Genomic DNA, 27716 nt, shown 5'->3' on the forward strand with positions numbered 1-27716 from the left:
TCCCATTTTGAGTGTTGTTAGGTTTATAGTCAAAGAGACCCATTTCGAAAACTCTAACATCACACTGAACTGTTTATCTGTTTCTGTTTATATTAGTTGCCTGCTAACACAATACAGCTGAAGATCTACAGCAGTACGCATGCTCATTTTAGGCTTCACCCAGTGTTTTGATTTCACATTGTATAAGGTACTGTACAGCACCTTCCATAATTATTGGCACCACTAGTTGATATGTGTTAAAAGCCTTAACATAAATTAACCTTTTATGGCTGAAAAAAAAAATGAAAAAAGCAACCTTCAACTCAAGTGGGAAAAAAAAACCATCACTTCCTGTTTCCCTGGGGGAACGGTGACAAACACGCCTGGAAGAGGATGCAATTGTATCTTGCCACCACGCACAATAAGAGGGATGGTAAGAGAAGTAAAAAGTTCTCCAAAGCTCACAGTAAAAGAATGGTAGCATCTTGGGGTTACAAGGTCACACAAACAACCATCAGGTGCTATCTACATGCCAACAAGCTGTTTGGGAGGCATGCACAGAGAAAGCCTTTTTTGAGTTATACTCATACGCGTAAACACGTGGAGTTTGCCAAGCGGTACTGCGATTTTAACTGGGACCGTGTTATTTGGCCAGATAAGACCAAGTTAGAGCTTTTTGGCAACAAACACTCTAAGTGGGTCTGGTGTAACACCAAGGATGAGTATGCAGAAAAATACCTCATGCTCACTGTTAAGTATGGGGGGAGGATCGGTGATGGTGTGGGCCTGTTTCTCCTCCAAAGGACCTGGGAACCTTGTAAGGATACATGAGATCATGAACTCTTTGAAATAGCAGGACATTCAACATCAGAAACTGATGGCCTCTGCCCGAAAGCTGAAGATCGGTCATCACTGGGTCTTTCAGCAAGATAATGACCCTAAACATGTGGCCAAATCTACTCAAACATAGTTCACAAGGCACAAAATCAAGCTCCTCTCATGGCCATCTCAGTCCCCAGACTTCAACCCAATAGAAAACCTGTGGGGTGAGCTGAAAAGTAGTGTGCATAGGAGAAGACCCAGGACTCTGGACGATTTAGAGAGGTTGTGCAAAGAGGAATGTTTGAAGATCCCTCTTTCTGTATTCTCCCATCTTGTGAAGAGTTATAGGAGAAGATTAAGAGCTGTCTTGTTGGCAAAAGGAGGTTGTACAAAGTACTAACACCAGAGGTGCCAATAATTATGGAAGACGCTGTATCACTTCTGGGGAGATGCTCTTTTTTTTATTTTTTTATATTTTTATTTTTTTTAGAACCACTAACACCCCCAACACACACCCAAATAATTTTAAAGGAATTAATGACATAATTTATGCAATTTTAGTTAATTTATACAGGCTGTGAATTCCCTGATGTAAGAGTGCACTATCATTATGCTTGTATATACTAGTTAGTTTATGTACTGTTATATTATACATAAGGTTAGGTTTTATAAATCTATATATGTTCATAAATATTTTTAAGGTCTCCATAAAGATGGCCATAAAGCATGTTGTTGTTGTTGTTGTTGTTTTAATAGAATTGTTATCGGTAAAAGCAAAATGTAAAACATTATTAAGGACATTTCGATTAGTTCTGTAATACTCTTATCTGGAGTTAAGATAAAAATGAAGATATTGTATATATATATATATATATATATATATATATATATATATATAAATGCAGTAACACATTCTCAGATAGTATGTGGAGAAACAGTAAAAAAAAAGGCATTGTGCATAAAACGGTTTTAATTTATAGGTGCAGCAGATATTCTTTTTCTTTCAAATTCAAATGCAACATCATACATAAGCAGAAGGAAGATACTATACAGAGACGAAGGAAAATATTATAACAACTCTAAACATTTGAGTGATTTTACTGCTTGCAACTCACCCGACAATTCTGCTCATTTAACAACAAAAATGTAAAATTCCAGTACTAAAAAGGCAAAAGTAGTCATTTTAACCATTTAAATTTGACATGTTCTTCTAAAGAATACATCTGTAAAAAGTAAACAGCTTTGTATTCTTTTGAGGTTTTAACTGGCCCATGTCCTGTGTGTGTGTGTGCGTGTGTGTGTGTGTGTGTGTGTGTGTATGTTATAGAGTACCTGGCCTAATTAAAATTTGTGTCCTATATATTGACCATGAAATTTAAGAATGTTTGTGTATTTAATGTTTTTAATAATACCTTAAGAAAGCTGCTGTAGGTAATAGTTTTTTTTGCATGATGTAAGGCTAATGGAAAAATTTGGCAATTTAAGTGTGTCACGTTAAGTTTTTTCAAAACAAATTGTTTAGGCAGTTATAACAAGCTGAAAAAAAGGAATTTAGTTGCAAGCAAACTGAATTCAAATATTTACACCATTCTATAAAATAGATTGTACGCTACATTGCGTTGAAAATGTATTCATTGTCATAAAAAATGGAAGTAGTTTCAATATATGTAACATCAATGCAAACATAGTAAAATATACACTATATTTAAAAACAATTGCTTTTTTTATCTGCTTTTTTTGTTTTTGTTTGCTTGTTTCTTTATTTAAATCAATTATATCCATAGATAGTTTGTTCACATTGGATGCAGAAACAGCCTTTACTGTTCGAGAAATAATGACACTAAATATTTCACTCATCCCAAGGGTTTTGGTAGGTTCGATCAGCCAAATGCTAGAGAGTTTTTATACACATACAGGGAATTAGTATAATGAGCAAGAGGCCCACATCTGGTGTCTTTACTGGCAATGCGTCAAAACAATGACTGCACAAAACTGTTTTCACATTTTAAGTAGTTTGTATTGTTAATAACCTAAAACATTTATCCACAACAGAATATACATTTGAAAGGCCCAGTCCACATGGATCGGATATTTTTAAAAACTGAGATTTTCTTCCTATGCATTATCATGCAAGTCCAGTAGGGTGCCACAGTACCTCTTTAAGAGAGACATCAAAACACCATCAAGTATGAGAGAAATACAAATGTTTAATCTAAAATCACTCCATAGTCTCTATTTTTGAGATCTGAATCTAGATCTTAACAGTACATTGTATGCTTCTAATTCATCATTTATATTTATTCATATATGGGAATCTGCAATCTACTGCTATCTGCATTTATATAATCTTAGTTTCTTTACTTGAAGGCAAAGTTCATGATTGTAATAAAATAACCCTTGTGTCAGTAAATGAGTAAAATAAACAAATTGGCTAGACATGCAAGGTTTAAGATTATATATGTAGCAACCCACTTTAAATTCAGGGGACTGCTGGCTGTACGGAACTAAACAGCCCAAAATTTTACAGAACTAAACAACTTGAGTTACAAACAAGATTCTGTGATAATTCAAACAGTGAATATCAACTTACAGACAATTTAAACTTTAGCTACATACAAACTGTAGACATAACTGTAGACATTCCCTTTAAGTAATTTACTTTATAGGGAACGAGAATATGAATTTCAGCCAGAAACAATTATGCGGTGTGACATCACTTTCCGAAAAGTTTTGGCCATAAACACAATGCCACTGACAGCATTTTAAAAAATCTCCACTTTGAAGAGTGTTTTAAAACCTTTGTTTTCAGTGACATAATTCCATTTTGATGTGAATAGACAAAAACCTTTGTATTTAAAAATAACTGGATCCATGTCCACAAGGCCTACATTCAAAGAAAAGGACATTCCTACAAAATGTCAAGGTTTGCTTTTTATCTTTTTTTAAGTTGCTTTTAAAAATATAGAGTGACAACCAATATGTAAGAAACACATTTTTTTTTGTTAAACATTCAACCTTTAGTCCCTGAATGAATCAATTAATGCCCCATAGAGCTGGTCCTCAGCAAGGAGCTGGCCATTTTTAAATCAGGTTTAGTATAGAATTAGTTATGTATCCAATCGTCAGTGTAATCATTGGAGAAAATATGTGATTGCTTTTTAAATTACAATAATGTGGAATATCTGGTTTGTGACCAGACATGACCTGGATCTGGAAGATGCCATATGGAATACAAATTAAGATTTTATGCAAGGATGATATTTTGTTTGATTATATCTGATTGAGTCATACAGCTGAATGTAGCCATGACTGTTCACGGGACAATGCTCACTCAAGACATTTCATGACAACGATAATAGGGATGAATGTAGTGTAAATGATCTTCACTAACTAAAACAAATCCCTTGCTCTTTACAACGTGATCTAGTAGAAACTGCAGTCTTGCCTTTTTAGCAACACAATGTACACTATGTTAAAAAATGTAAATAATGGACATTTACAAATTATAAGGAAGCCAATCTGTCCAGCAAAGGCAACTTCTCTCTTCTAATTATGTATTACATATTTTTAAGGGCAAAGTGGTCCTAGCAGCAGTTTGGTGCGGTGCCTATGTGACCCGCTTTTGTTTGAAAAGAAAGAAACAAAATTTATAATCTACGACAGAATTTACAGCCACGGCATTAAAAAAAATTTATTCTGAGAATAAAGTCAGAATTCTGAGAATAATGTCGGAATAATTCTGAGAATAATGCTGGAATAATTCTGAGAAAAAAAAGTATATTATATATATACTGTATATATTATATATAGAAAATAAAGTCAGAATATTTAGAGAATCACTGTTTTGGGTTATTATTTATTATAATATGTAGACAGACAGCCTCATGGTCTGTGTGCCATAGAGTGAGTTGTGAAAGTAGCAGTCAGTGAAGTCAGCAGAAATATTTATTAAACGCATCCACACAACATGACAACTAACCCCATCAGCCCCTGACTGCGATGCATATGGCTTTAGTTTATTGTACAAGTCCATAAGCTGTAACGCGATGGAGCCTCGTGGGCATGCCGGAGTTCCACTCCCTCTGGATCAATAATTTTCACGAGAATTTATCTTATCCTGTGAAACTACTTGCCCTATTCTGACTTTGCACCAATTCAGGGTTTAAATACTAATCACAATCTGGTCCTGATGTGGCAGAGGACTGAGTTTTTATTCCTAAAATCTATACCATAGTTCGACTTCAGCAATACACTACATGGTTGTGTCTGCCCCATTATACGTGTAGCGAATTATTCTGACTTTATTCTCAGAAATATTATGCCATTATTATCAGAGTTACCTCAACATTATTCTCAGAATTATTCCGACATTATTAGCAGAATTCTGACTTTAGTCTCTAATTTTTTTTTTTTTTTTTTCAATGCTGAGGCCCTAGAACACTGTCATAAATAATAACAAAGATAAAAATCAATACACATTAGTTTATGACCTGGAATATATCATGGATATACTTGTTCATTGTACAAATGAATAATTGCAAATAAATAACCTTGTTGTTAATTATTTGTAGTATACTTTCCTGGCTTCACATCACTTTGTTGTCATGAATTAGATGTCAGATATTCAGATTACGCTTTGTTGATACAGCCAACTCGATCCCACAAAGACCATTTTTCTGACTGGTTATTCCTTGTTCCCTTTAAAACCAGAACACAGTCATTAGTGAGTGTTAAGTGCATAATGATTATTTAAAGGCATCCTAAGTGCTAAAAATGCACCCTAAAGCCCAGTGCACCCTAAAGCTCTGCTGATGTCATAATATTCCGAAATCCCTGCGGCATGCAATGAACAATGGGATATCTCGGGTGGTGAAGGATAGACTAGTTGTATCTTTCGTGTCCGGAATGGACAGTCGAATCGCGCTGCTGTGACACAATAGGTCTACAAATGTGTCCTTTGAACGATGCAGCCCTTGAAATGAGAAGCAGTTTCCTGCAGCCACATTCATAGCTCCAACTTTTTGGAGCTCCTTCCTTTCCTTGCATCAAAAACAATGTGGAAATTGGCTTCAGAAGCACCTCCAAAAAATAGAACTGACTCTAAATTCAAAAGAGTGCTAACTGCATGAAATTAAAAATACCTATAAAAAATCCTAAAGAACTAAATAACCTGAATTTAAAATGAGATTCTGTGGTCATTCAAACAGTGAAAAAACTTCAGCCACATGCAAACAGTATTTTTTTTTCTTTTTACATCTTTGCCTAACAGACTCTGTGCTTCTAAACAAACATAAACCAGAGAACAGCATTTCCCCACAATCCTAGATGACCCCTTTAAAGGCAATTGAGGCAAAGTGGATTCTGTTTGTAATACATGGACACTGTGTCCTTTGAGCTGAAGATGCCTGGGACTATCCAATTAATCAGCACACAGTTCAAAAGCCAGAATCTGTGATGGCATGGGGGTGCATTACTGCATATCGCAGGGGTAACTTGCTATGATAGGGGTATGATAAAGTTGTACAAAGGTGTTCAGATGACAGTACAAACCAGTTTGCTCACTTGTGCTCTATTGCGGCGTTTGATTATCCACACTGAAAGAATTACCAAAAAGACCACAAGTGATCCACACACCACAGAAACCACAGAAACATTCTGGGAAACTTCAGGTGCTGTCTGCCTATTGGGGCCATTGCCTAGGGAGAAGAAAAATAAACAATATTTAGGAGTGATTGATGATGTACCAGAACATGACAGAAAACTTTCGCAAGTACCACGAGTTATTTTCATTGCAGTGTCATATGATGATTCATGATCAAACAAGAGAACAATGAAGGGCTTTCATTTTAATGCCAATAGCAAGGTATAGCAATGGGACAGAGTCATTTACAGGGTGGGGGTGAGACTTTTTTTTTTTTTTTTTGTACAATTCCAACAAAAAATAGGGTTGAATCTCATCTTTAATTACATTATAACATGATAAATTTAATAAAGTTTATTTTGAGTTATTTTGTAATAAAAAGTATCTATATTCATTCAATATAAATAATTTTATATTCATTTTATAGTGTTGTTCTTATGTCATTCTTTGTCACAGGTCACTCTGAATCATCTCAGACCTGTTTGTCTTTTCTCTGCCTGTTTATCACTGATTTATAACCTTGAGACATGGTGGGAAAATTGTTTTTGGAACAATTGTGGGTGATAAGACTCTATTATCTGTATATGCTTCCACTTAGTATGGGAGAGTGAGAAACTGACACCTGTTAACATCTTTGCAAGATGGCTTCCAATAAATCACTTGCTCTCCTCAAAAGCATGAAATGCTTTAGTTTAATCACAATAATTCTCTGTTTTCATTTGCCATTTTACATACTGTATATATATATTTTTTTTACTTTTTTATTTTACTTTCAGTTGGTCTCATTTATTATTTTTACATGAGCTTATCTGTGTTTTAATTCTGACTGGATTGGCTATATTTTTCCCCTCCCCTGAGAAGATTCCAAGCAGAAACACCTACTGTTTTTCCAACACTGTTCCACTGTTTTTCTTCAACAGGCAGAAAGTGAAGAAAGCCCACCCCAATACCACAGCACAAAGAATGTTGGTGACAAAAATCCAGAGGTTAACTGGGTTTGGATGCCTCTATGGTGGATGAGGGCTGAGAAGTGGCAGGTAAAGGAAATGTATGTGTAGTCTGGCACATACACAGCATAACTGGACCATGGTTTGATGAATCACATGTTTTTAATATCATGGGGATGACCTGCTGCATGTGTGTCACTTAACTGAGGAAGTGACAGCCAACACTGTCCAGAGCATTCTTCCCAAAGTGTATCCTGGTGCCATCTCTTCCCCAGGTAAGCATCAGACCAGGCCGTTTTCTGTCATAAATCTAAGGTTGAGTTCTAATGCTTGTACACCAAGCTTCAGCACGGTTGATAAGTTCATGACATTCCTGTTGATGTTCTCTGTTGTTCAAAATAACCATTTCTGATCACAGCAAATTAAATATTTAGGACTTGACTTCTGCAGTCATTACATATGCATGTAGAGCACAATGGCTGTACTAAACACAGGTTGTCAGATCTCAAACACATACATGCTACATGCAACACTACAAATTACTGCTAATCATGAATTACTGAGCATATACACTGGTCGGATGCAGCATTATATTGCAGTGGATCCCATTCATTTTCAGTGGAAATCGATGGCTCAGTCAGACACACTCGCGCAGTGCATAATGGGTATAGAGACTGTGCAGTGCATTTATGCAAATGAATCCAGCCAATGCAATGCATCTGTCCAATCACAAAATATCTGGTGTTTGAGTGACATGTCCACAGGCCAATATATGAAGTCTTTCCATGTTCAAAATTGACATGATTTCAGTTAGATGCTGCAGGGAATGCCTTTATTATGCCCACACGCACGGGTATGTGTTAGAAAGAATACACAAAAAAATACATTTAAAAAAAAAAAAGAAAAAAAAAAAAAAGGCTGTGTTTTCTTTTCTTTTTTCTTGTTTTTCCCCCTACCCCCATCTCTCTTTAAATCCAGAACATTAATATGACACTTTATGCATGACAAAATGCAATATCAACGTACCTGCATATTGACAATAATTTTCACCACTGCAATATGTTTTCAGCAGCTGTGAGTTTTCTTTTTCTACAAAAGGGGCAAAAGAATAAGTAGAAAACAGGTCAATATATGTGTACTGGGCAGCGGTAAGCATGAGGACAGCAGCTGACAATGCCTTCACCACATAGTTAAAGTTTATATTTGAATAGGTAATGTTTACAAGGACTGCCTGGTGTCACATCATTCAGAGTCACCTCACTTAACAGTCTCTTAACAACAATGTGCAACCCAAAATCAAAAATGGTTTGAGTGTTCAGAAAACTACTATATGAGCATAGGAGTATCATAGAAAATCCCAACTAAATAACTAACCTTCAATCCCTCAGACACCACTTCATTACCAATCAGTTATGAATATCAGCACATATCAGGAATACTTTGATCAATTGTTGTCAATGTCCATTTGTTGTTGGTGCATTCACAGATATTTGAGTTATTGAGTTAATTAATTTATTAATTCAAATAATGCTTTCATAGATTGTAATCACATTTTGGATTAACATGCTGGATGTAGTAAACTGCAGTGTCACCATGTGTTCATGAAGTCAAATGTCAATAAATAGGCACTTGGCTTGCAAAACATTACATTGTACTTTAAAAAACAGGTTAAATTCATTCAAGCCAGGACTGTTTCCCTAGATCTAATGCAAAGATACAGTTTTCAAAACATTTGTTTGCTTTGATGTGCTTATTCTGACTGTTACTGATAAGAAACTGAATGGTATTAAAGCTGGAATAACATTTACACATCTTTGGTGGCTGCCTATCAACGTTTATTATAACAGAGAAACTTCAATGGATGACAGAACTGTCACATTTGATGAGGACATCAAGCTATAAAGGCCAAAATAAACACTAGATTCCTACCTGAGATAACTAGATACCTTATCTCCCCTTAATATACGGCACGAAGTGTAAAAACATGTTCTTGAATGTCTTATTTTGTTCTGAGTATTATGTTTGATGGAAGGCGGCACGGTGATGTAGCAGGTAGTGTCGCAGTCACACAGCTCCAGGGGCCTGGAGGTTGTGGGTTCGATTCCTGCTCCGGGTGACTGTCTGTGAGGAGTTGGTGTGTTCTCCCTGTGTCTGTGTGGGTTTCCTCCGGGTGCTCCGGTTTCCTCCCACAGTCCAAAAACACACGTTGGTAGGTGGATTGCTGACTCATAAGTGTCCGTAGGTGTGAATGTATGTCTGTGTTGCCCTGTGAAGGACTGGTGCCCCCTCCAGGGTGTATTCCCGCCTTGTGCCCAATGATTCCAGGTAGGCTCTGGACCCACTGCGACCCAAAACTGGATAAGCGCTTACAGATAATGAATGTTTGATGGAAAATGTGCTATAGATAGTTCTATGCAGCAACTTTTAGAAAAGGGTTCTATACAGCACAGAGAAGTGTTCTATATTATGATTTTAAGCTTATAACAATCAAGGGACTGTTTATGGTGCCATTATGGTGCCAAGCCTTTTCTACAAGGTGCTATGTAGAACCATCTATAGCACATTCTCCATCAATCTGAAGAACACTTTCATGATGCAATGAAACCTTTAATCATGCAACGTTTTCAGTTGTTCAGGGTTCTATATGGAACCATTTTCTTAACTAAAGAACCCTTAAAGAAACATCATATTTAAGTGTGAGGTTAGGGCATAAACATATAGTCGTTGTTTTCTCACAGATTTCCCACCCGCTCAAAGGTCAAAAGTTCCTCAAAAAGCATGAAAAAAAAAAGACAGTGTATGTGCAATAGTTCTAGGCACCCTACATTTTTGAGTAATAGAGGTTTATTTTATGAATTCTGCATTATTGAGTCAGTACAAAAACATTTCAGATTTACTTTAACAATAAAAACAATAATAATGTTACAATAATAATAATAATAATTTTATGTCTGTAAAGAAAGCAACTTTTTAAAAAAGAGGTTACGTTCAATTAAAAAAATAAACATAATGAAGGCGCCTACGTTTTTGCATAAAAAAAGAAGTGTGACAATCCAAATTAAGATCTTAAAAGAAATGTGGAAGATTCTCCAAGACACTCAGTAAAACTACCATCTAATTTCTTTATAAAACTGTATAAACTTTACCTAGAACTAATATTTAAGAATAATAAAAAAAAAGCAAATGGTCGTCACATAAAATACTGACATTATTTCGATTATTAATTGCTTTACATTAATCGCTGCACATTGTTTTCTTTTTCTTTAAAATAGTAAATAATTAATTCCATTATTAAGTCATCTTTACTTCCCACATTTTTTGCATGTGCCTAAAATTTTGCACAGTATTGTATATATTTTATAATTAAAATGCATACAAATGTTATTTATTTTGTTACAAGTAATCTTTGCCTATTATTACTATTATTTATTTTATTTATTTTTAAATATGCATTTATTTTTAATCTAAGTAATAAGTAGTAAATAATTTCACTCACAACTCTCATATTTTTGCATAATTTTACAAATTGTGTGAGTTTTTGCATGTTTCCCGCTGTGAAAGCCAGACCAAACACGTCTGGAACCATTGTAGTTCAGACTACGGTGGTTTAAACCAACATGGTTCAAACTACTCTGGTACTAACAAATTACGACAATTTTGGGAAATGGTCGGACTTCAGATGTTGGTCAGTTTAATGATGCGTTGTACCATGTTAGTTCTCTAGTGTTGAACGGGGATGCACCCCTGCCCAAATGTTACTTTCACACAGCAGGTAAAAGTGGCCCAAATCCGATCTCATGTCTTTATATGTGACATGGATGTGTCATATTTGTGGCTGAATGAACAGCACAAATTGCATTGAATCTGACTTTTTAAAGTCAGACTTGGGCCACTTTCACATGTTGTACTGAGATCCGAACCATATCCAATCTGTGGCAATGTAACGCTGACAATATAACTCTAATGGGTCAAAAAGATTTCATTTTAATTTGAGGTCTTTAGGACATGGAAAATGACTGGTAAAAGCATTTTTGTTTTGTAAAAATATTGGAAAACAGAAAACCTGTAAAACATCGTAATCCAGGTTCCTGTTTCTCATATATGAGAAAATAAAACTTAGTATTGTGTTTTTATAAAAACATGAGAAGAGCTTGTTTTTTTTTTTTTTGTAGTTCTACATCAGTTTTATATCGTTCATGTTGGTATAAATATGGAAATATTAAACTCTTAGAGTGAAAAAAACTTACCTACTAACCCTAAACCTAAATAATGAATTAATTAATTATGTGTGAAACAAACAGACCTTTCAGGTCAAAGTGCCTGACGCACTGTCCTAATGAGCATGCAGGTCAGTTTAGGAGCATGATCTGTTCAGACTGATGTCAGATATATAGGTCGCATTATATAGAAAGTGTGAACAGCAGAACTAAACAATCTGATTTGAGCATAAAATCAGATTTTTGTTACTTTTACCATCTGTGTGAACACAGCCTAAAAGAAAAAAAAAAAAGTCATTGAGTTTCCAAAAATGAAGAGACCATCCAGGACTTGTTACAAAAATTGCAAAAACCAACATCTGCTATGATATGGGTTGTATCATCAATGCCCATGGAATGGGTGACCGGCACCCATATCATCTTTTCCAGGGAAGTCAGCAAGGCCATGACAGGGCTTACTCTGTACATGCTACAACAGCATGGCTTCGTAGACGCAGAATGCACGTGATCACCTGGCCGGCCTTCAGTTCAGATGTGCATCATTTTGATAATGTGCGGCAAATTATGAAGAGGAAAAATCAGACAATGGCAATATAGACCGTTGAGCAGCTGAAGTCTTGTATCCAGCAAGAATGGACAAAAATTCCATTTCCATTGCCAAGCCTTCCTAACAACATTTGTATGCTGATTTCTCAAATGATTAAATGTGTATTTAAAAGAAAAGTAAACAAAGCATTAAACATGCCTTTTGGGGTGTGGTGCAGGCTTTAAAGCCTAAATGTGCTTATATTTAACATTGATTAATTTGTTCAGGGGACATGTTCTCTTTGTACTGTTGTCAAATCAATAAATATTCAATATAAGCAAAAAAATATATAATAAATAATAATAATAATTTCCTTGTGTTTCTTGTTTTTATTGATTTTATGTCCAAACATTTCCAAAAATGGTATTTGTATCATATACACAATGTTTGTTAAAGAAACCCGTTTGCTAAGTTCCATTGTAAATGAAAAAAGTGTATTAATGACTCACCAGTGACACATTCTGCTCTTTGTTGCTGTAGCCCGCCGTTCTCCACCTCACATGTAACTTTGCCATTTACACTTAAGTTTACAGAGCTTCTCATGTCATACTGATTATTGGATGGGTTCATTATTATAAGGGAACAAATGGGATGTGGGAACAGAGGCTGACCATTCAGTCTCCATACAATCTTCCCCTCAGGATACCCTTCTAATGCTTCACAATGAAAAGTGCCAGATCTGTCCACACAAGCTGTAGTGAAGTTGGCTGTTGGGAAAAATATGGAACAACAAAAAATAGCATGAGCTGACAAACCTTAGTTTTAATCATCAAACAGTCCAAATGTCCCAACTTGAATTCATTCTTTCAGATCTATGAATTACCCTGAGGGCCAATATAACTTGCAAAACATTCCCAAAGTAGTGAGGTGTAAAAAAAAAAAAAAATTTAAACACCAGCTTCTTTTAAACCTTGCCTTTCCCCACCTGATGAAATGTGTAAAATCAAAGAGGCACATATTTTAAGCTTGGCAACCCCACAAAATACACCTGTCTGGCATCTTGATCGCTGGCATTTTCGTGCATGGAAGATGAACGCAGAGGATCCAACTAAACAGACGTTTTGCTCTGCCTAGCACTATTCTGCTCTCCTGACAGTGGGTGCTGTGGCTGGCTGCCCACCACAACAGGTGTGTGTTTGTGTGGGAGCTTCAAATACATTGTACTGCTTTTTCATGCTGTTTTAAGCCATGCCCTAATGACCCATCACAGCTTGTGTTTTTCTATGGTTAATACAAGATCAAAAGAACACAAAGTTACTTGCTAGTTTTGTTTTAGTTTTTATTTATTTCACTAGTATTTCTCGTAAATGTCATTTTTACTATAAGAAGGGCCAGAATTTTTGTAACCTGCCATTTCTACACTAGTCTGAGGCCTGAAACCCACCTTGAAATATTTCAATATTTCCATATTTACCATATCACTGAGTGCATTTATAAGCATAAAATAAACTGTTAATTTCAGGAATTGCTTTCTAAGCACTTTAGCTAATAATGGGAAAACTCTAAGTCTGCTAAGTTGCTGTGTTTTCAGATTTCCAACTAAATACAGGATGTGCACGAATAGTTTGCAATAGTCACAATATAACACATTAGAAAATCTTTGTATTTGTTACTTTACTTGTGAATATTTAATTAGGAATTTGTGTGACCCCTAATTGCACCCAAGGTTTCATTTCAATGTTGTAGCTTCAAAACAAGTGTTTGGTGTTCAACATTTCCTGGGAAGCTTGTGGGTTCCCCCAGGTTTGGCACAGTAAGGCAAATGAAAGAGGTACATAATGCATGTCACTTGTAAGTGTTCCACTGCAAATGTGATTTATTATTTTATTTTGCCTCCATGATAATTTAAATAGGCAGCAAAACATGTATTATTGCTGTGATGTAAACATACTTGTTATTTCTTTTGGCAAGATAACAGGTCATTTGGAAGTGCTTGGAAGACAGCACAAACTTCTCAGCTCATGTGACCCATTAAATCATGAGAAAATGTGCAAGGCAAGAAAATGCTTATATAATTTTTCAGTAAGGCTCCAGCATGATTTCCTGAAATTCTAACCATAACCATAACACATTAGTACCTTAAAATGTACATACACTACCCATTTTCCACAACACAGTTAACACAGTTCCTAGTCTGATTTAGCTCAGTGCTTTTCATTCTCTACCCTAGTTGTCACTGGTTTTGCTTTGTTCTCTTCATTCTTCTCTCTTATTTATGTTTTTGTAGCATGGTTCTCTGTTTTCTCCACTCTTATCAAATAGTTTAAACTATTTGTTGTGCTCTCACATAAACACAGGTCCAGCTCAGTGACTGGAAAATGAGGGGAAAAAAAAGTCTCACCAGCTGAAGTTTTTTTTGGCTTACTCTTTCCAGGCTTCGGGTGATTTTTATTTATTTTTTTTTTCCTTGAGGATCGAATTGCTAAGAATTAGCATGCTGAACCAGATGGCCACTGCTTACATTGTAAAAAGAAAATTGCTTCAATTGGTAACAAGTAATTCAATTAAGTTTATCCAACTTAATTTTTTAAGTTTCTTAAGGTTAAATGGATAAGGACCTTAAGGTTAGATAAACTTAATTGAATTACTTGTTACCAATTGAAGCAATTAAATTAAGTTGGATCAACTGTTTTCTTTTTAGAGTGTAGATGACCACATAAGTTGGCTGTCATACGGCCACTGTTTAGACAAATTGCTCAACTGTTCTTTGATGTAAATGACGATTATAATAGCCTTGCAAGAATTATATGCTGGCAGTCTATTCGGTTGGAAAATATATTATTTTCCAATAGTTTTTGGTGTAAATTTAGTCTCACAAGCGCACTTTCATCTTTCTACTCTTACCATACAAGACTTCCATAATATTCCCTTGAAGGAAAGTGTTGTCAAGAAAACAACACTCATATTTTAAACTAACTAAAGAAAGGAACTCAAATATTTGTCATCAATAAATAAAATCATCTCAGTTTTGACTGTACAAGTGCAGAGTAAAGAAGTCAGACTGGGTGAGTTGTTTTTGCTGACTAGCTACTGGAGCATGCATCCTTAATATGCACTGTGACCTTTCAAAAACAAGCCATTATATATTATGAACATTGGCTCAGGACTTCTTTGGCACTGGGATGCTAATGACTGTGTGAAGCATGTCAGGACAGCTGCCTTCACCAAGGAGATATTGAAAATTGCTAGTAAGCATGTGGGCAGATTCATTGAGGATTTACAAAGGAATGTTGCAAAGTTTGTCAAATTTGTGTGATTTTACATGCAGTACACAGATGCTTCTAGAAATGCCAAGCTGTGTTAAAGTAATATTGCATGCAACTCATATCAGGCAACTTTTTTCATGAAAGTATTGCTGTGCAATGCGATACTGTAGAATCCAGTTGAAGGATCATTAGGCAATGATTATGACAGGAGAATAGATCCCATTGGATGGCTCTTCCAACTCAATCATTATTAAGCTAGATTTGCAAAATTATGACTGACACAATTCTCAGCCAATCGTATGAAAATGCAGCTTCTGCAACCAACTGAGGTACAAGCTCAAAGCAGTAGATTGTCCTAATAATCTGGGTTGTAATATTAATATTTAAAGCAGGTTCACCTTTTATTTACATTTGAGTGTGTCTAATAAGTAATTGATTTATAGCAAATAGAAATGAGCACCTTCTTGTTTCTACACTCAATGTCCATATTCTCAGCTCCACTGACCGTATACACTCCCATCCAAAAGTACTGGAACAGTGAGGCTAATCCCATATTTGCTATGCAGTTAAAATATTTGGCTTTGACATTAAAAGATTAATTTGAAACAAAAGATGAACATTTATTTCCAGATATTTACATCTGAATATGATACACAGTTATCTGAACCAACCCATTTTTCTTGTGAGCAAAATATTGGAACATGTGACTGTCAAGTGCGTTTTGTTGCCCAGGTGTATCCTGTTTCATTGATTATTCAAACAATAAATAGTGCTGAATGTCTATGCGGGGCGGCATGGTGGCGCAGCAGGTAGTGTCACAGTCACACAGCTCCAGGGGCCTAGAGGTTGTGGGTTCGATTCCCACTCCAGGTGACTGTCTGTGAGGAGTTAGTGTGTTCTCCCTGTGTCTGTGTGGGTTTCCTCCAGGTGCTCCGGTTTCCTCCCACAGTCCAAAAACACACGTTGGTAGGTGGATTGGCGACTCATAAGTGTCCGTAGGTGTGTCTGTGTAGCCTTGTGAAGGACTGGCGCCCCCTCCAGGGTGTATTCCTGCCTTGCGCCCAATGATTCCAGGTAGGCTCTGTACCCACCGCAACACTGAACTGGATAAGCGGTGACAGATGAATGAATGAATGAATGTCTATGCTCAATTTCAGATTTGGGTTTTGCCTGTGTCTATTTATAATAAGAGGACTGTCTATGATGAGACAAAGATCAACCTTTACCAATGTGATGGAAAGGCTAAGAGTTGTAGAAAGAAGGATCTGCTCATGATCCCAAACATACAACATCATCTGTGAAACACAGTAGAGACAACATCATGGCTTGGACTTGCATGGCTTCTTCTAGGATGGGCTCATTCATCTTCACTGATTTATGAGCAGTGAACTCAGATATCTACAGAATCAATTTGTCTGTCATTTTATCAACCAAAGTGACTGGAAGTCCTTTATCATGCAGAATGATAATGACCAAAAACCACAAAGGAGTTCATCAGGGGCAAGATGTGGAATGTTTTAGACTGGCCTAGTCAATCTCCAGACTTCAACTCTATAGAGCATACATTTTACCTGCTAATGAGGAGACTGAAGGGATCAACCCCCAAAATAAACACCAACTGAAAGACAAGTGACCCAACTGTAATCACATACTACAGTTCATCTGTTGCTCTGCATATTGTTTGCACATTTTCATCCTGGTCTTCAGTGCTCAGAACCCCCATAAACCACCACAGAGCAGGCATGGCTTGGGTGGTGGATCACTCTTAGTGCTGGTCTGTGTTGCACTGATCAGACACAGTAGTGCTATTGGAGTTTTTAAACATTGTTTTCCACTCCATCATCAATCAGACTGCTGGTTATGTAAAGGAGTAAGTCAACTGCAACAACAAGTCTTAAGGGACCTTATTTTCATAGTCATTTTTAAATAATTTTTTTATGAGGCAATTTTATTTGAAATTGAAAAAGTACCTTTTATTTAGAGTATTTGTTATTTATTACATTTAAATATTTTGTTGGAATATATTAAAATGTAATTGAAAGAGTAATCTGGTTTGACATTTAGTTGTTAACTACATAAAATGTTGCTATAACTACAAGGCTACTTCAGTATGCAGGATATGGCACTGATTATAATGCAAGTTATGCATTATGTTCTAATAATGCAGGTTAATAATGCAGGTATGTACATTAAGCTTGAGAAAATTTTCTTTAACTTAATGAATAACCTTAATGAATTTTAATTAATTACCCCCGGACTACAGTCTGTAGACTAGTATATATATGGAGCTGAGAGTACAATGAGTGTAGGAAAAAAAAAGATGCTCTGAAAAGTTATGGCTGAAAGTTCAAAGCTATGGCTGAATAGCTTTAAGCTATTGAATAGCTTGAATAGCTATGGCTTTAAGTTCAAATTTGTTTTCATTTAGCTAAAGAAAGTCAAAAACAGTGGACAGTTCCTCAGTGGACATAGAGCTGTGTATCGTCTGTTTAACAATGAAACTGGATATTATATTTCCTAAATGATAACACTTAAAGGAAATGTAAATAATGAGAAGAGTAATGGCCCTAATATTGATCCTTGAAGTACTCCATTTGTGATGGTTGTAACAGGAGAAATAAAATTTTCAACATTAACTGCAAATCTACTAGGGCAAATGTAAGACTTAAACCACTTCAGCACTTTCCCACCTACCTTCCTCTAAAATTGTCACAATGAAGTTTCTGCAATGCTGGATTTTGACTGTAAATGAGCAAATTACCCCTTATTGACATAAATGTTATACAGTCCATTACAGTAATCCAAGCAAGTTGAAATAAAGGCCTGAATATCCATCTCCAAAACCTGAGGCACGAAAAAGTTTTTAATTTTAGCTACTGATCTGAGCAGGACAAAACATTTGAAAACCACATTTATTTGCCTGAATCAAATACCACATCAAAGTATTTGACCTGAGGTTTCAGATATTTGACCAGTATACCAAGACGTTTTGAAATGCTGTTGCAAGACCTGACTGGGCCAAAAATGATAAATTCAAATTTGTTTTCATTTTACTAAAGAAAGTCACTTTCCATCCAAAGTATATTATCACTTAAAAAATCATTAAGAAGTTTACGTGGGTTATATCCTCAGTGGGATATAAAGTTGTGTATCGTCTGCTTAACAGTGAAACTGGATATTATATTTCCTAAATGATAACACCCAAATATAATGTATGTAATAAGAAGAGTACTGGCCCTAATATTGACCCTTGAGGTACTCCATTTGTGATGGTTGTAACAGGAGAAATAACATTTTCAAAATTGCAAAATGTACTATTGTATATATATAAGACTTAAACCTCTTTCACATATTCAGTCAGTACACCAAGACATTGTTTAGAATGGCTGTTGCAAGACCAGACTGGGTCAAAAGTGATAAGCTCAAATGTGTTTTCATTTAATTAGAGAATGTCACTTTCCATCACTAAGAAGCTTAAGTGGGTCTGTTTTCCTCAGTGGATATAGAGCTGTGGATGTTGCTGAAACATCACAAAGATTCTGAAACAGTAATTTTAAGGTAAAAATATTATGCATTGTTCTGTTAAAATAAAAGTTTATATTACTAGCAATCTCACAATCACCATCCTCACTGAAACAAATTCATTAGCAGACTCAAATACATTATCTGTATAGATTTTCTAAGCACATACACTGTAATTTTTGGGCATCTTAGATTGTTCTAAATCTTTTCTTGAATAATTTGTTAAAACTATTTAAAATAAAGTCATCCCAAATTCCCACTAGCCTCCATTAAATCAAAGTTTACATAGAGGAATTTACAACTCCAGTTCTGCTATTTAAGCTGACATTAATTTCTTTGCAACCTCCATAATACACACATTGGGCTTCATTCATCAAATAAAACAAGATAAAACACCAGATGTTTTTAGTAGAACATGTTTATGTCAGTGAATACCAAATGTTCGCAAATTGGGATGACGTGCACATTTCTTTGCAGTTAACATCCCATTATCATAATCTCTGCCCATGAATTTCATATGACCGCCATATAAGGAAGCGCTCAGACTGAGGAGCCTAAGCAGAAAGCCTTAATCACCACAGAAAAGCAAAAGAAAACAAATGTTCTGAGCAGAAATCAATTTTTTACTCTCTGTATTTAAATCTGTACTTTTTAGTGTGGTTCTATGTATATTTTTGCTCACTTATGGGAAAGTATAGCGAGGCATTTGATGGATTAAGCTGAGTTAAATAGTACTGTGCAAAAGTTTAGTTTGAGAAAATTACATTTAAGAAGCAATTTTCTGAGCAGTTAGATTATGTGCTCAAATAACACTAGTGATGTACAGGGTGGGCCATTTATATGGATACACCTTAATAAAATGGGAATGGTTGGTGATATTAACTTCCTGTTTGTGGCACATTAGTATATGGGAGGGGGGAAACGTTTCAAGATGGGTGGGTGGCCATTTTGAAGTCAGCCATTTTGGATCCAACTTTAGTTTTTTCAATGAGAAGAGGGTCATGTGACACATCAAACTTTCACAAGAAAAACAATGGTGTGCTTCTTTCATGAGTTATTTACAAGTTTCTGACCACTTATAAAATGTGTTCAAAGTGCTGCCCATTGTGTTAGATTGTCAATGTAACCCTCTTCTCCCACTCTTCACACACTGATAGCAACACTGCAGCTAGCACAGGCTTCCACTATCCATAGTTTCAGATGCTGCACATCTTGATGGTATGGTGTGGTATATGGGGTACAAAGATACTGTGGCCATTCTTCATCAAAGGAAACCTCAAGGCCACTGGATATGCGAAATTGCTACATGATGATGTGTTTTCCTCTTTATGCACTGAAGCTGGCACGTTCCCTGAGTTTTTCCAGCAAGATGGTGCACCACCACATTATGGGTCTCAGGTCTGAGCATTCCTAGATGAACAGTTTCCTGGAAAGTGGATTGGTCGTCGTGGGCCAGTTGAATGGCCACCAAGATCTCCCAATCTGACCCCCTTAGACTTTTATATTTAGGGTCATCTGAAGGCAATTGTCTATGCTGTGAAGATACGAGATGTGCAGCACCTGAAACTATGGATACTGGAAGCCTGTGCTAGCATTTCTCCTCCGGTGTTGCTATCAGTGTGTGAAGAGTGGGAGAAGAGGGTTGCATTGACAATTCAACACAAAGGGCAGCACTTTGAACACATTTTATAAGTGGTCAGAAACTTTAAATAACTCATGAAAGAATAAAGTTACGTTACAACCAAGCACACCGTTGTTTTTCTTGTGAAATTCCCAATAAGTTTGATGTGTCACATGACCCTCTTCCCATTGAAAAAAGATTAAATGTTTTAATTTTTATAAGGCATGTTATAAAACATCAGAGGTGCACGATCGCATACAGATTAAACGCACCAGTTCAGGAAAAGTTCAGAGTTCTAAAATGTCGCAATGTTGGATCTCGATAGTGGACTGAACAGAGAGACATCTCTCAGCTAATAAACCATGAACCTGTATCATCTCCAAAGACATTAAATTTCTCTGTTCTCTTTACTCTGTTCTCAGTAAAGTTCTCTGTTGAATCCAGCAGCACAACATCAGCCAATAACACAGGTTACAGAGCATAAACTCTTTTATATTGCAATGATCCACATTGCTGTCTGACTACATGAGTAACAAAATAATTCAGCGCTTTAGCTACTGGAAATTGCTCTGAATAACAGGCTGCATTAGGAAGAGAACATTTTCTGAAATTACATTTGATTATTTATGTGTTGTTTATTTATTTAATTTGTGCATTTTAATTAACTTTTAGTTCAGCCAGGTCAGATAATACTTTAAGCGTCTTTCAGACATTACGCATGCTTTACGCATTTTCAGGAGCAGGTGTAAGTTTTGTTCGTATCTACGAACATTTTGAGACTATGAACATTTTTATTAATCTGAATGTTTTTAGGAAAAATTGATTTAAAAATACACAAATTTGTTCTGCTCATGTTTCATGAACATCATTGTACCCACATCTCTGCTGATATACACACAAATGTTTCTTATGACTTTATTTACCGTTAATGAAAAGGCATTTTAGGAGGTTAAAGCATGTAGTTTTTAAAATGCCATTGCATGTTAAGTTATGGGTGGCACAGTGGCGCAGTAGGTAGTGTGGCAGTCACACAGCTCCAGTGACCTGGAGGTTGTGGGCTCAAGTCTTGCTCCAGGTGATTGTCTGTGAGGAGTTTGGTGTGTTCTCCTCGTTTCCACATGTGTTTCCTCCGGGTGCTCTCAGTGTTTCCTCTCACTGTCCAAAAGTAGGGAGCACTTCCAAACATGTTTCTGCTTTTGTTCCTAAATTTTAATCTCTGTAACTTATGTAGCTGCTATAGCCAGAACTAATTGGGCTTTCGGTGCATTAGAGTGACACAGTTTCTTTGTTTTAATAACACTGAAAATATTTTGTCACCAGTGCCTTAAAACCACAAATCACCAAGAAGAGTATAGACTAATTCACTTAACAGTCCCATCTACTGAGGCATGGTTAACAGATATGATAAAACTCTTAAACCTGGGGGAAATAAGGCTCACACTAAATAACTGATATGGGCAGTTCAACAAAATTTGGCATCCCCTTCTCTAGTACATGTAAAGTACAAAAATTATGGCAGTGATAAATTTTTTGTAATTTATTTTTGTTATGTATAGAAAATTTGCTAAGACAATATATTTGTATATTGATCAGACTGCATTTATACCCTTGCTTATTAAACAAATATTAAAAACAAATTCACTTAATATGTGAAAACAGCTGTGAAAGAAGAAAGGGAAGCTGGGTGAGCAGAGCTGAGCAGTGCCAGAGTAAACAAGCACATCGGCTTAACAATAGTGTTGAAAGCATGGAATTAGTTGGGGAACAGAGCCTAGTAGCACCATGGAACTGCACTGATGGACATGTCAAATCCAATTTTGTTAAATTAGATTTGAGTCACTTTCCTTTTGAGTAGCCAGTCTACATACCAACATGTTTTTAGACCGTGACAGAAAAACCGGAGCACCCGGAGGAAACCCACTCTGACACGACGAGAGCACACCAAACTCCTCACAGAAAATCACCTAGAGCAAGGCTCAAAGCCACAACCCCAGGAAACCTGGAGCTGTGTGACTGTGACACTTTAAACAACAGATACTTATACCTTTAATTAGAAAGTTAATGTTTCTTTGCTTGGGTTACAACACATCTAGCAAAGCATTATTTTGCTTTTGTGGTTTCTTTGTTTTTAATAGTCATTATTTCAAGTTTCATGAGCGACAAAGTCATGCGTGTATGTGTTTTATTAAACAAAAAGTTTAACACAAAGTTGCACAACTTGTGGTATATCGATGAGAAATGTCTCCAAATCCTTATCCTGTGTAATTTCACTTGTCTCAGCTTGTGTATGTGTAACTTCCCTGACCTCTCCACAACCTACTGATAAGGAGTTTGTTTTTTGTTCTTTTTTTTTTTAACTTTCTGGTGTCACATATCACATTTCTCTTTGTAACAGCTACTTCAGCACTTTTCTGGCATTTATCTCTTTAAACACTGAAAAGTAGTAGCAAAAAATATAAATAAAAATAAAAATGTATAAATGTAAAAATGGCAAAAATTTGAGCCAAATAAAAAAATAAAATAAAAATTAACAAGCTGATAAATGAACTTCATATGGAAGTGTATCCTTTTATTATTTTAAAGTGAACTGAAGCCTTAAAGTCAATGATTTTTCAGTGTGGTGGATCAAGTGATGGATATTTTCTCAAGCCACTTTTTCTTGTCTAGCTAAAAATTAATGTCTTATTATTTCTCTTTGAAGTAATACAACAGATGTTCTGTTTCTGGGTCCAAAAGTGGCCAGAAATAAATGATCAGACTTTATTTTAAATTCTTATTTTAAAATCTTGCTGACTTTCCAGTTAAACCTGGTACAGCAGCAAAAAATCTTGGTGTCATAATTGACCCGAATTTATCATTCGACCAACACATAGGCAGCATCACTAGGACAGCATTTTACATCTCCACACCATTGCCAAAATTAGAAATGCCTTATCCCGACATGACGCAGAAACATTGTAACACACTAACTGTCAGGTTGCACAAGCTGAAATTTATATAAACTTAAACTAGTTGAAAATGCTGCAGCCAGGGTCTAAAACCAGACTAAAACTAGAAAATTTGAACATATCAGCCCAGTTCTGTCATCACTTCATTGGCTGCCTGTTAAATTCCGTATTGATAACAAAATTCTGTTATTAACGTTTAAAGCCCTACATGGTCTTGCTCCTGAATACCTTCACAATATTATTTCCTATTATGAGCCTCCACAATAATTAAGACCACAGAGTACTGGACATTTAATAGTTCCCAGAAATTAGAAGGCCTCAGCTGGGGGAAGAGCTTTTTCTTATAAAGCCCCCCAACTCTGGAATGATCTTCCAAAAAATATTCAAAAACAATCGCAATCTTCAAATGTAGGCTAAAAACTCATTTGTTTAGTTTAACTTTTGGTAGTTAATGCTCTCCATAGATAAAGGCAGCAGATCCAGGGGGTCATGCACATAGGGAATTTTAGTAAACTGAGACGCTGGTGTCGTCCCGCCACTTCACGCTATCACTCAAGTTTGTTGACGGTGGAGCGGAGGGATGCCAATGTTTCAGGATGCTCCTGCATCTGTGTGTTCTTCTGGTTCTCTCCTTTCAGTTAAAGCTGCCATAGTCAGATTTGCCGGAGTCATTAGCCACACTCTGGACATGTTCACATTCTCTGCTTGACATACACCCAAACAGAACTAAACTAAATCCATCCCTCTACATTTTTCCAACTAAACGACCGCCAACCTGTCCAGCTGGACACTGATAGATGACTGATTGTTGAGATCTCAGACCAGCTGCACACGCTCTAGCCACCACTACCTGCCTTGGAGCTGCCCGCTCTACACTAAAGTTTTCATGAACTCCTCACCATTATTACCAGTAGATTGACCAGAGGAGGATAGGTCCCCCCTTGTGAGCCTTGGTTCCTCCCAAGGTTTCTTCCACAGTTCAGAGTGTAGGGCGGCAGGGTGGTGCAGCAGGTAGTGTCGCCGTCACACAGCCCACGTTGTGGGTTTGAGTCCTGCTCCAGGTGACTGTCTGTGAGGAGTTTGGTGTGTTCTCCCCGTGTCCACGTGGGTTTCCTCCAGGTGCTCCCATTTCCTCCCACAGTCCAAAAACACACGTTGGTAGGTGGATTGGCGACTCAAAAGTGTCCGTAAGTGTGAGTGTGTGAGTGAATGTGTGAGAGTGTGTGTTGCCCTGTGAAGGACTGGGTGTATTCTCGCCTTGCACCCAATGATTCCAGGTAGGCCCTGTACCCATCGCGACCCTGAACTGGATAAGCCGTTACAGATAATGAATGAATTAATGAAAATGAATTGTGTGCAGCTGCTTTGTGACAACATCACTTGTAAAAATGCTATACAAATAAATTCGATTTGATGAAGAACGCAATTTAAATAGTGGGAGACATGTCATTCTTGCAATATTCCATATAATATATATTTTTAGTAACTTTTGTCACCAGTTCAGCAACATCTCTCTGATTTTCCATTGTTTAATGTTAGTTTCAGGAGATTATGATTATGTTTTAAACAGTTATTTAGTTGTAAAACCATTATTTTTCTTGGAAAAAACATTGGCAATGTAGATTTTGGCAACATTTCTCATATCAGCAAACATATGTCATAATAACTTTTTTTTTTTAGAACTGAAAGCACTCAAAAATTTGAATGCTGAATGAACAATCAACATCAACATGTCCAGTCAACTAACAGACACTTACTGTAAGAATTACTAAAAATGCAGCATGTCTCATATATATCTACTTGCCTGTAACCTGTAGAGTTACATTCATGGAGGTTAATTTTGTTGTCCCGTAGTAACATGTGTACATTCCTTCATCTGATACACGGATCTGGCTCAGGCAGAGTGAACAGTTGCTTCGCTGAACTCCAGTTCTGTTGCGGTATTCTGCTGCTGTTACATTTTTGTTATCATTGTATACGATGGTTCGATTTCTCTGCCAACTGATCAGATGAGTTACATTACCACAGTCACATGGCAAAATGACTTTTGTTCCAACCATGCCGGTCACCTTAATGCAGTCTGTTGAGCAGGAGAAATGGAGCGATAACAACATAAGTCATGTTGTAGGTTTATTTTAAGACAAAAAAACAGTTTACTGATATAACATTTATAATTCACAAGGTTTTATTCCCTCTCCATGCATTGATGTAATTATTACACTGAGTATTATTATTATTATTATTATTATTATTAGTAGTAGTAGTAGTAGTAGTAGTAGTAGTCGTAGTGGTAATAGTATCATCAATATACCTGAAGAAATGTATGTGACAAGTAACGTATATTCATATGGAGTCAAAATAGGGTCAAAAAGATTTTGAGTTTGTAGAACAATACTCACAAATGTAACAGACTTTGTAACTGCGTTTGAGCAACTACATACACGTAAAACAAAATTTGTAACTGTGTTTGGGCAACTACATACACGTAAACGTGGCGGTTCACTGGAAAAAACCAAGGTTCCAAGAATAAGGAACAGAACCGGTTCAAGAACCGGAGTTCATTTTGTGGAAAAGTGCTACCCAGTAAACAAGGAATGTCCCTGGACGATCAAAATAGGCCTAAAAGTAGTCTGTCCGTCAAGGACATGTTTTAAACGTTAATGGACGTCCAAAATTCATCTTAATAAGTTAGTTAAGTGGTGACCAATCGATAACGTCAGTGGACGTCCAAAATGTGTTTTATAGTCGTCTTTTTAGTGTCTGTGTTTGGACGACTTTTCAACTTTCATTTTCAACCTTAAGAGAACGTTGATTAGACGGCAGTCATTACGTTATTTCAACGTTGAATCAACGACTAAATGTTTACTGGGTATGGCTGACAGCAACAAATCAATGTTCTGATTGGTTAAACAAACCTCGCGATCTGATTGGTGCTGCTAAAGCTTTCCTATTGGTCCATCAATTGGCGTCAAAACAGGGCCTTAAATCCGCAACTGCAAAAAGACATTCGCACACGCAGCAGAGAAGGTGAATGTGTGGATTCTTTCCACCTCATTCAAAAACTCCCACTGTCACATTTGGAACCTTAAAAAGGTTTGCTCTTTCACATTTTAAGCCATTTGAGAATGTACTGATTCACACATTCACGACATTTGACGTACAAATGCAAATCTTTTTTCACACATTTGTGATTTTAAGTTATTACAGTTGGTGTTGTTTTAAATTCGTGCATTCCAATACATTTGTGGATTTTAGTTTTACGTGTATTTAGTTGCTCAAACGCAGTTACAAAGTCCGTTACATTTTTGAGTATTGTTTCACATTTTTACAAAAAAAATGTTTTACATATAGCCTATGACTAGTGGTGTCCAAATTGAAGAAAATGCATTTGTAGATGCAAATATGGAGACACGTCATATCTTTAATGAATAAAATACGCTCAAATTAGTCGAGTTACATGTTCACTTGAAGAATTATTCAGCGCTGTTACTCACCGGTCCAACACACCGAGAGGAGTAGTGTGACCAGAACTGAGCGGCTGTGTTTTAGAATTCGACACATGTTGGCGTCCAGACGGCTTTTATTAACGTTCCAGACCTAATAACGGGTGTTCCTGAAGGATTATGGGTTCTATAAAATGTCTGATTTCCAATCAACCTGCAGTAACACGACGCAACATCTCTCCAAAATGAGCGAGAGTGTGCCCTCTTATATCGCAGTAGCTGCTTCACTCAGGAGCGCTTTAGCTCACTTTCACTTTGTTTGCTCCACCCTTCCAGCTCCCACCTCTAATAAACAGGGAAAAATCCTTGCATACTTAATTTTAATTCTCTCTCTCTCTCTCTCTCTCTCTCGCTCTCTCTCTCTCTCTCTCTCTCTCTATATATATATATATATATATATATATATATATATATATATATATATGTATATATATATGTATATATCGCATTTATAAGTTATTTGTAAATCGTAATTGTAACTTAAATACTTGCACTTGCATAATCTAAGGAACAGTATATATATATATATATATATATATATACTATATATTGTGCAGAGTACAGGTACAGATGTACAATATACAGTACTATTTACATAAAGTGCAGTAAGTAGCTACGGTAAATGTTACAGCAGATTGTAAAAGAATTAAATATAGCTATTGCGTAATATTGTAATAGGCTTAGCAGATATGAGTAAAGTACAGCATGATCACAGCCTCAGGAA

General features: G+C 36.3%; 1 protein-coding gene across 1 annotated transcript; it reads right to left on the reverse strand.

Moving 5' to 3' along the window:
- Window positions 1–1764: 1764 nt before the first annotated feature.
- On the reverse strand, window positions 1765–27167 carry LOC136686351 (CD276 antigen-like). The gene is made up of 6 exons (XM_066660065.1): window positions 26984–27167; window positions 25294–25569; window positions 12642–12899; window positions 8416–8478; window positions 6364–6497; window positions 1765–5499 (listed from the first exon to the last, which is right to left on the reverse strand). Exons 1-6 carry the CDS (start codon window positions 27048–27050, stop codon window positions 5431–5433), a joined length of 867 nt encoding a protein of 288 aa, XP_066516162.1. The 5' UTR covers window positions 27051–27167; the 3' UTR covers window positions 1765–5430.
- Between the last annotated feature and the right edge of the window lie 549 nt (window positions 27168–27716).

This window comes from Hoplias malabaricus, chromosome 2, assembly GCF_029633855.1.
Source record: "Hoplias malabaricus isolate fHopMal1 chromosome 2, fHopMal1.hap1, whole genome shotgun sequence".
Classification (NCBI taxonomy): Eukaryota; Metazoa; Chordata; class Actinopteri; order Characiformes; family Erythrinidae; genus Hoplias; species Hoplias malabaricus.